This window comes from Colias eurytheme, chromosome 5 (assembly GCF_061535395.1).
Source record: "Colias eurytheme isolate Ceu_HAF_F1 chromosome 5, ilColEury1 Martin Lab GWU primary, whole genome shotgun sequence".
NCBI classification, from domain to species: domain Eukaryota; kingdom Metazoa; phylum Arthropoda; class Insecta; order Lepidoptera; family Pieridae; genus Colias; species Colias eurytheme.
This window is the reverse complement of record NC_142984.1, coordinates 3,508,472-3,518,957: the sequence shown is the minus strand read 5'-3', so window position 1 is coordinate 3,518,957 and position 10,486 is coordinate 3,508,472. Positions and strand designations below refer to the sequence as shown.

The 10,486-nt window shown below is 34.0% G+C and overlaps 1 protein-coding gene across 4 annotated transcripts in view; it reads right to left on the bottom strand.

Annotated features, from left to right (window-relative positions):
• Window positions 1–3,497: 3,497 nt before the first annotated feature.
• The window catches only part of LOC149908374 (uncharacterized), a 61,804-nt gene continuing 54,815 nt past the window's right edge, over window positions 3,498–10,486 (bottom strand). For all 4 annotated transcript variants that reach the window (XM_090101859.1, XM_090101857.1, XM_090101858.1 and 1 more), the window contains 5 exons: window positions 8,814–9,077; window positions 8,420–8,519; window positions 7,525–7,814; window positions 7,020–7,166; window positions 3,498–6,821 (listed from right to left, as the gene is read on the bottom strand). In XM_090101859.1, the coding sequence (XP_089957985.1) occupies window positions 3,900–6,821; window positions 7,020–7,166; window positions 7,525–7,814; window positions 8,420–8,519; window positions 8,814–9,077 (3,723 nt within the window). In that variant the 3' untranslated portion in view covers window positions 3,498–3,899. The remainder of the gene's footprint in view (window positions 6,822–7,019; window positions 7,167–7,524; window positions 7,815–8,419; window positions 8,520–8,813; window positions 9,078–10,486) is intronic.

Below are 10,486 nucleotides of genomic sequence, written 5' to 3'. Positions count from 1 at the left end.
TTTGGAGGATTACAGTCGTTTTTAGATCTGCTGTTGGAAGTGAAGAAATGCACATATTGTTGTTTACACAAGCATGATACCGCGATGCTAATAAGCATATATACAATGATTGGTTTTTGTAGACGGATTGTTAGTAAAGCATGGAATTTGATAAAAGCCATTGTCTCTTGTAGTTTCCCAAAACAAGACATTATTACATTTAATGAAAAACAATCTACAGATATTTATTAATTTTTCCCTGAATAGAAAATGTAATAAATTCCGTCTGAATCCTGTATTCATAGAAATAATAACAACATTCTCATCTATATTTATATAGCAGGAGAACTAATATTGAATCCTAATAGAAATGTCCCGAATATCTAGGGTACTGAATAGTTAAATTATCATGTAGTACAAGCTGTCTACATAACGATTTTACGGTCTACCGCTGAAATTACTGGACGCGATTCGAGAATATTCAAAGCTTAATATTCGGGAAAATCTATTATTCGTAACTAAATACACGTATGAATTATAAGGATTTCATAAATTATGCTTTGAAATATAAGATATTTAGTGTGTGAATACCGAAATGGTACGCACGGAGAGCTTCAATAGAGTTTGAATCGTTCTGTCTGATGGAGTAATTAAATGAAATGTTTATGTTTAAAATATTAAAATTAACAAAATTAGTAATATTTAGAATTTAATTCATTTTATATATAAGTTCCGTGAAGGATAATTCATCTCGCTCTGATAATATTTTATCGAAAACGAAACGTTCCTTTATAAAGAGAATATTTCAGCATAATTACACAATACCAGAATACCAAAGCGATACAAAGAGATAACGAGAAGTTTGTTTTCATTCAACAATTTGTACAAGAGTTCGCGAAACAAGGCAGGATTCCTTCACAATGACTCTCAGAAACAGGGACATTCACGGACATTACAATCATCCTCTATCTAAAAAGGGGGTTTAGTTCTAAACAGATTTCAATTGTAAAATACGAACTTTTTCACCCATTATAAGATAGCAATATCAATTAAATTCTATTCTCTTCAAGACGACTTATGTTATTTTAAAAAATATTTCTGTTTTTCAGATTTCAACTTTCTTTATTGAATATTCCAATGCTTTTTCAAGAGATTTGATTTTTCTTAATTTCAAATATTGATTAGATTCCAATATTTGAAATTGGAATTCAAAATTGGAATTTAGTATTTTAGTAAATTACTTCAAAGGAAATGCGTTGTATTAAGTAGATATACAGTATGTATGTGTATAAATAATGGAATAAAAACAGTCCTTTGTAAATTGTAAACGAAGTCTTGTCTCCGCCAGTGAGCCATGAGGCAGATATTATATTATAAAATGTTTTGCACTGATCTTAATAACGAAAATGTTACTAACATATCTCTATAATATTGTACTGTAATAATAAAATTATAGCGCGTTGGTGCATTCACTACCGAGAAAATACCGTACCTACCCTTCTTTGACACAAAGACCTCATTTCATGAAAATAAAATTTAGAATCTTACAACAAACAGCAATTTGTGTCTAAGAGAAGCTAACAAAATTCAGTCACGCGTGAGATTAGTAAAAAATTGTCACATAAAATTTGTTTTTATGTGCACGTCGTCGCGTCGTAAAATTAACGGCAACGCCGTACGAGTCTCAAAGCAAAAAGGTTATAAGCCTGCTTTGAATCGTACATGCTTGTTTTTTATATGAGAAATTTAGAGAGCACGTAACTTGCTGAAACACAAAGTACATAAGCCTCCGTAATGAACAGTCTAGAATATTTTGGTACGGAAATAAAAGCAGCTGAACATATTCCATAAAATTTTGCTGAAATGGACAAATTTTCTCAAAATTTTCCACGAATATTAATCGTTGAAAACTCTTTGTTTTGTTGTCTTAAAACAAAATCTGTGCAACCTTTTCATGGCGACAACAAAAATGAAGCCTTTGCCAAAACACGTATTAAATTTAAGCATTGCCCTGTTTAATCCTTTCTGGTTTAAAATACAAATATGAGTACAATATCTCTTCTTTATTTTGAGCAAAGTGATAGAGCATCATTTAACTCGAATAAAAAACTAAATAAAAACACTTTAACTTTGATAAGCGCAAAAGGAGAGCAGCCAAGTACTTTTTAAAATTTATAATTTTAAACTCGTCGACCAGGGCCAGCATTATTACTTTAATATTGTCTTGTATAAAATGGTACTTACAGCATTGTTTTATCGACAGCAGGTGCGTTTAATGTGTATATAGATAATCCCTAATCCTGCAGGTGATGTTAAATTGAAATTCTATGTCGGGAAGCTACAATCCGCTACGAATCCTGCATTTAGATTTCAAATAAGGATTTCTACATGCATGCACGCTAATACTCATAAATGGAAAGCAAACATTGTATCTATAATTTCAGAGGGTTTCGGGAAACAATTATATCAGACGGATTAGAAATAAGCGGGCAAAAATCTTTTAAATCCAATGCATACCGTTTACATTCCGTTTATTCCACGTCGCATTAAAAAATAACTTTTGTAAGTTCTTTTAATATTTATATAGCCAGGTTACCACTATATTTTGTATTTCTCAGGCATTTAGAGGAACAAGAATCCCATTGCTAGTTTTACGGAACATTTAACTACCTGCGGCCTAAATGTAAACACATTTAGTACACTAGATGACCGCAAAGTGGCATTTCAACTAAACGCCTACAGAAATCCACTAAAATGTCGATGTTCTGTTGTTAGTATGGAACAAACAGAAACATTTGTTGTTCAATATTTAAGGCCATCAAATTGCTTTAATAATATTAGTAAAAATAATGAATGTAACATTTATCTGCACCACTTTCTTCCTCGTATTACCACCTCACACTAAAATCGATATTTCATTCTCATTTCTTTATTTCCTTTTTAATAACTCAGGCCCCGGAATCACAGACTCAATAGAAATTCTATTGTATCGTGGACCGATCGGGCCGTTCGTGGCTCAATGGGTTAATCTGTCACAAAACTTATGTGCTGTGACAAAAAATTAAACAGAAAACAATGGTATTTGTTCAAATCACAGTTCAAATCAAGATAAAATCTAAAAAGTGCATATTGCAATGTAAATACAGTTACATAAACGGTCACTATTGTGATGAACGTTTCACGGAATTCAATTCTGAAAACGTGAACAAAAGCATTTTCTCTACAGTGTTTGTCATACGAATTTTCATTTACCTTAGCAAAACTGAACATGTGCCTGGATCGTTTTATGTGATACTAGTTGATTACAGTGAATTTTTTTGTCTAATCCATTGTTTACTAGTTTTGTGTATTACTAATGAATAATATAAAATGTCGGAAATCTGTATGTACTATGGATTTTTCTTTATATTTTTATAATGTGCTATGTTAAAAAATGTCTGATGTTCTTTTTGATAAGTAATTAAAATATAATTTTTAATAAATAAAATAGCCGTAGAAAGGTAAAAAAACAATACACATCAATACTTAGAAATTAATTTATTGTTCCATAATTAATCTAAGACACTATCTTACTTAAGTAGACGGCCTAAACTTAAATTAAATAAATATATTATACAACAATTGTGCCACGCGTCATCCATTTATACAAAGGACGGCTCCAGTATGAATCCCTCATTGTAACAATAAATTACATGAACGCACCTGTGATATCTTGAATACCTGTCATTGTTGACTAGATAAATTCAACCTAGCCTTAGTATTCAAATGTTCATTTAAACAATCTTAACACAAAAGAGGCAAACAAATAAGCATTAGAATATAAGCACAAATACAGGTATTCATTTATGTAATTATGACCTTCTATATTTACATGTTACGTCTATAAAGTCTCTCATTTTCACACTTAAACGTATTAAATTCTACCGATAGATTTTATCTTCATGTGGTGGCATGCTTATAAAGTAAGGTGCTGGTGGTGGTGGCGCTAGATACCGAACTGATCCAGGACCTGACTGCATTTTATGAGGCAACGTAGCCGTTGATAACGAGGGAGGTGGCAATGTACCGGCATAACCAGGCCAAGCTGCTCCCCATAACGGGGCAGCGCCAGCACCCGGACTGTTAGCTAATGGACCACCTCTGTATGATGTACTTGACATGCGTAAGCGAACTATACATATCGCTACTATCAAAATAGCGATAAATGCAACAACACCTCCAACAATACCGATTATCAAATTATCATCATTATTTGATGTCGCCACGCCAAGAACAGGTGCTCCTTTCGGCTCTCCTGCATTTTTAGATCGTTCGTGCGATGGGGCAACTGACCAAATAATATCTGGTTCCGCTGAAGTTCGATGAACTAGACGCGGGGGAAATGTTGTAGATAAGCTAGTGCTAGATGAAGTTGCAGTGGTTCGCTTTCGAGTGTCACATGATAGTTCATCGTCTCCTATTTCTATAAGAAGGAATCCGGATAAGTGTTCGGGTGAATCACAACGCACATCTTCAATCCCAACAGTTGGTAACCATCTACGAAGTGCTCTCGCGTTACAATCGCAGCGTATGGGATTTGTGTCTAAACCAAACATAGATAAATCAGCTCGTCTATCATCAAGTGCCACTAACAGCTGGGGTTGTATTGTTGATAACTGGCTACCGCCTATATCGATGGTAATTCGTGATGATCTTGGCAATGGAAACAGCAGCGCTGGAGGTAGATTTGTCATTGAAGTATTCCGGAACCTAACTGTAATTGCAGGAGCTTTCAAACCAGCTAACACTCCAGATGATACTGTTTTAAGACGGGATCCTCTAATGCCAAGTTCTTCTAAACGTGGATGTAGAGTAGAATGAAGTTGATCAGGTCCAATATTTGTATCTTTAAATTCAACATCTAACTTTTCTAGTGCTTCGAAAAATTGTAATGCGCCTGGAACATCAAAGTACCCTAATCTAGGATAATCGTAAGCTCGAAGTTCAACTAAATTCGATAAAGTTCTAAAAGCGTTCTTTTCAATTTTAGTACACTTTTCTAAACGTCTTACATCTAATACGCGTAGAGAAGATAAGCCTTCAAAATTTCCTTCGAGTATCATTACAATAGGATTATCTGAAATATTGAGCAGTTGTAGATTCTTAAGTTTTGGCCAAGAAATCGCTAGAGAATTCGATACATCTACAATTTGATTGTGGGAAATATCTAGCGATTCTAATAGTGTAGTTCTTGTAAATGTTTTCTCAGATAATTTTGTAATATTATTGTGGGACAAGTTAAGTCTATATAAAAATGGTGTTTCAAGCTGACCTACGGCCTGCATTCCAGTTCCTGCTAAATTAAGGTCTCTTACCGTTTTTGGTTCGGTCAAAACACTCATAACAGATTTTTCTGCCAAGGGGTTGAATGATAAATCCAACTTCTTTATATTTACCATTACACTATCTTCAGCTGGTATATCAACAATGTTATTATACGACAAGTCCACAGAAGATACAAAGAAGTATTGTTTCTGTAATGCCTTCAAAGGAGCTTGTTCAAATAAGTTATGACTGAGGACAATACACTCTAACATATGGAGTCTCGATCTATCAAAAATATTGTCTGGCAGTTCGTATAAAAGATTACCGGCCAAGTTTAATGTTTCCAGCCTAATCAATCCTTCAAAAAGTCTATCGCCCAATCGATCTATCTTATTATAAGAAAGATCAAGAGTCTGTATTTGGCTTGAATTATGGAAAGCCATTTCACTCACAGTCTCGAGTTCATTACGCGCTAATAAAATAGTTCTTAACTTCGGAAGTCGGGCGAAGTCTAACTCATCAACATTTTTCAAAGTGTTTCCCGATAAATCGACTAATTCTAAATATTGCAGAGTACTTATAAGTTCCGAAGGGAAGAAATTAAATTTGTTATTTGTCAATATAATTTCTCGCAAGCGTGGGTGTATTTTGAATGAAGATGGGAATAAATAACTTAATTGATTATCCGATATATCTATGACTTCCAAGCTTGTACCCGTATTGAAAAATTCGCCCTTGAACGCATTTAATTGATTACCCTTTAAAGATAAAAATTGTATAGACATTACATTAACAAAAGCAGGAGTTCTGATCGTAACAATATTATTATAAGACAAATCTAAATGTGTTAGATTTTTCAAGTTTTTAAACGTCCCTTCAGATATTTCTTGTAAATTATTATTTGAGAGATAAATTCTTTCCAAGTTGTGGTTTTTCGAGAACAAATTTACTGGCAGCGCTTTTAATCCAACATTACTTATATCAACTACCAATAAAGCATCGTTGTGGTTGAAAACGTTTTGCGGGAACACACTCATGTGTAAATTATGGCTCATGTTTAAGTGCGACAAACTCGGGATCGACTCGAATGCATTCACCGGCACTTCAGAGATCTGATTTCCGGATATATCCAGGTACCACAAGCTAACGAACTTCAGCTGTTGTCCCGTGAAGCCTAAAATCCTATTCTGGCTTAGTGACAAAAATTCGAGCGTTACTTCCAATCCGCTGAACACATCTGCCGATATTGAGTTCAGGAGATTTCCGGAGAGGTCTAAGTGCTGAAGATTTTTAAAGTGATCGAATGCTGCGGGGGGAAGTTCGCGTATAACATTTCTAGATAGGACTAATGAATTGATTCTATCTGAGACGGCTCGAAGAATGTCGCTCGATAGCGCAGTGACCCTGTTGAAGCCGAGATGAACTGACGTAAGACTTGGCAACCGAGACAAAGCCGTGGCCGGGATGAGTAGGATATTGTTATCTCTCAACAACAAAGTTTGCAGATTAACTAATCCGTCGAAAGCGTCATCCTCCACCTGAAATAATTTAGAAAACTTTTAAATATTGTACGAGCTTTTGCATTTAGTGTAAGAGGTATCAAATATTGACCGTAATATTAAAAGTTTAAATAGCTTGTTCTGCCTAAACGTTACTTTAGCACATTTGCAAGTATTACCATTCTCAACATCCCTCCCAGTCCAATTAAACTTTGAGGGCACTAAATAAAAACTTACGGTTCTCAGCGAGTTAACTCCGATATCCAAATAGCGCAGATCGCTTAAACCGACGAAAGTACCCGGGGACAGCTTCACGAGATTGTTCCGGCTCAAGTCAAGCACTTGCAGCGATGAAAGCGAGTTTAGGTGACTGCTGTCCAAATTCTGTAAGCATACGTGTTGTTTGTAAACGTATTTGAATGTTATCTTCGTTTGATATTTTAGACATTTTTTGGAGGAATATTGTTACAATTTCTTTATAAAAAAATCAATTTGTCGAATTTATATCATTTTAGTTTTTAAAGAATACATACATATAAATTAAAATTATATAAATGGAAATCATCAAACGCATCTAAAAATTAATTATGTGATTGTTACTTTTATTTTAATATTTAATATAACACTTTATATTAATACAAAACTATTTCGTCAAATAAAAAACATCAAAATGTGTTTCCATTCCCATCACGAAGTTGTTTAAAACATTTCTTATCACACATGTTCAAATCTCAAGACTCACCGTGATCATATTACTAGACAGGTTTAAGTGTTTGAGAGCCGTAAAGGATTTGAGGGCGACAGTTGGGAAGTCAGTTATAAAGTTCTCAGAAAGGTCCAACTTCTCCAAGTTTTGTATGCCCTGAAACACGTCGCTATTGAACTTGGAGAGCTTGTTACGGCCTAAATCTAAAGTTTGAAGGTCGTTTAAACTAATAAAGGCGCCGCCTTCGATGCTCGAAATCATATTCCCGTGTAAATCTATTTCTTCGAGTGTCTTCTGTGAAACGAACGATGCTTGACGGATCAGGGCTGAAATGAATGGATAATGTTTTATATTTAGGGAATTTATCGTGCGTTGAATTTTGGCACGTGTTATGTTCAGGTTATGAAATAAAATTGCTTATAGAGACATGAATTTGTTAATGGTTTATTAGCGGGGAATATCGAGTATAATTTGAAAGCTCCTCCTACGTTTTTCGTGTAGATTGAATATCAGCACTCAAATTTAAATATCAGTGAAATAAATTTAGAAATCTAAAAGAAGGAACGTTTTTATAGCACAAGGAAATAATTAAACATCACACAAATCATGCAACATTATTGAACTGTTAAGCACAGCGTTTGATCAAATCAAAATACACAATATTCCATTATATTCTACACAAATAGCAAATCAATTAAGAGTTACTCTCCATTAAACTCAAATAAACATTACACAGAGGCTTTCCTCAAAAATTTCACGGCAATATTCACTAAAATAAAGACTTCATTACGCCTACTAAATATTATTTTAGGCGCAAAACTTTAGGCTTTTCCAAATGGACGCGGAAAGTTTGGAGTACTTTTACAGACTTACCAAAAGCCGTAAAGTGTCTTTCGTACATTTGAAGGGGAACAAAATTTTTTCAACTTACCTATTCTATTTTCCCTGAGCGAAAGAAGTTTTAATGAAAGCGGCCCGTTGAGAGAGGAAGATGGAACGGATATCATATTGTTACGGTCGAGGCGTAATATCTGCAAAAGTTTACCATATTTTTACGATATTCACTTGTACGATACAAGATTTGCACAAATATATTCAAGTGTATCTTATTCTAACATTTATACTCAAATTTGTGTACTATGTGATACATTTGTGAATAGGGTTGATTCACCGCCATATTTTTACTTCAAAAGTTGTGATTCAATCGAAAGTTAAGCATTAGATTTAAAAGTAAGCGAAGCATAATATAATAAACCCTTATTCATGAAACAAAAGTTACTTTTTACAAGCCTTTACATTTATCAAACCATCAGCTATACCCTTACCTTCATCACATTGCATCCAATTAGCAAGCCTTCTTCCAAGCCTCTTATATTATTCCCGCTCAAATCGAGTTCTTCCAAAGCTGGCAAATTATGTAGTTCCGCGGTGGAAAATATTGGGTTGAGGTTATCTCCCAGGAGGTTGTCGGCGAGCACCAGCTTGGTTAAATTACCCTTGATGCCAGATAGCAGCCTATCTGGCAGTCTACGGAGACTGTTGTGAGAGAAATCTAGATCCTTCATCGGCAATCCGTAGGAGGAAAATATCTGGAATGGGAAAGATGGTATATAATTGATATTGAAACTTCAAGCTGGTATAAAGTTAGTTAGGTAGGTAATTAGGAACAACTTGCTAAATAATCCCAGCAATTAAAATAATTTACTTCTTAAAATAAACAAATTTAAAAATTTCAGGGACATGGATATAATATTTTAGTCAATTTTCGTATTCACTTCAACTTGATTATGTTGTCGTTACGATAAAACTTCAATACTTATACACTGTATTGTGACTAATAGATGAAGTATTTTTACATACTCGAACTGTTTTGAAAATCAAAGGATAAGTTAAATTTTCAAGCATGAATATATATACCAGTTTTATTGGAAACCAACAAAATTAATGTAACACGCAAGTTTTAAACCATTTGCTAATGAATTGATTGATTTCAAAACCACCAACTCTGGTGAACCTGGTCAAGTATTTGCCTCGCCAACATTAAAATTACATTAGATTAAATACAAAGCTTCGACCACTGTTCCATATGAATAAACGCAATTTGAAGCCAAATGTGAGAAATTGAAAGCAATTTATATTAAATATTCGATATATGAATGGAATATGTTTGAGCTAACCAAACATATCAACGTGTTCGGCAAAACAATAATATGTTACTGCGAATTATTTGTTCTGGCTTAATAAATGTTCATTTTAACGCAAACCAATATGGACTGGCAAATATGGAATATTTTAGAGGCGACTTAGCCACGCTTGCTTACATTCGGTAATAGCGAAACGGGAAATTACCAAGCAATACTACGTATTTGCATATAATGTTTTAAATAATTATAAAAATAATATGTTATAATTGTTGATGTTGATTATAAATTCAAATGTATTTTTAACGAATGTAATATGTAGAGCGTTGTATCGATGATACGGGTGAGTAATCTAGTCATTGGAAACATCGTACCTAACTGTAATGTAAAAGATGTGGGTTCAAATCTGCCTCGAAATCTACTTTGAAGTATGTTTCAAGTTTTTGAAGTGAAACTTCTTTATCGGGGTTGGAAAAAATTTAGAGTAACATTTTTGCGTTACGCGTGACATTTTTCACTTCTTACGTGTGAACACTAGTACACGCACACATTTTTTTTATGATTGTTAAAGTGAAACTTTTATTACATCGTCTCAAACTTTTTGGTCTGTGTAGCGCATGTCGCGTACGTATCGCGGCTGCCGAGTAGGTATCTACACCGTCACGCGACATGCGCTACACAAAGCAGTGTTCGGAACCGTTCGAACAGTTTCACTTTTACCGTGGTTTCATAAAACCACACAACATTTTTTTTACTAAAGTAAAACCAATTTTCTTATGAAGGTACCTAATTATTATTATATTTTCTTAAATAACATATGATTCCACGCATATAAACAAATTGTCTAGAATACCACC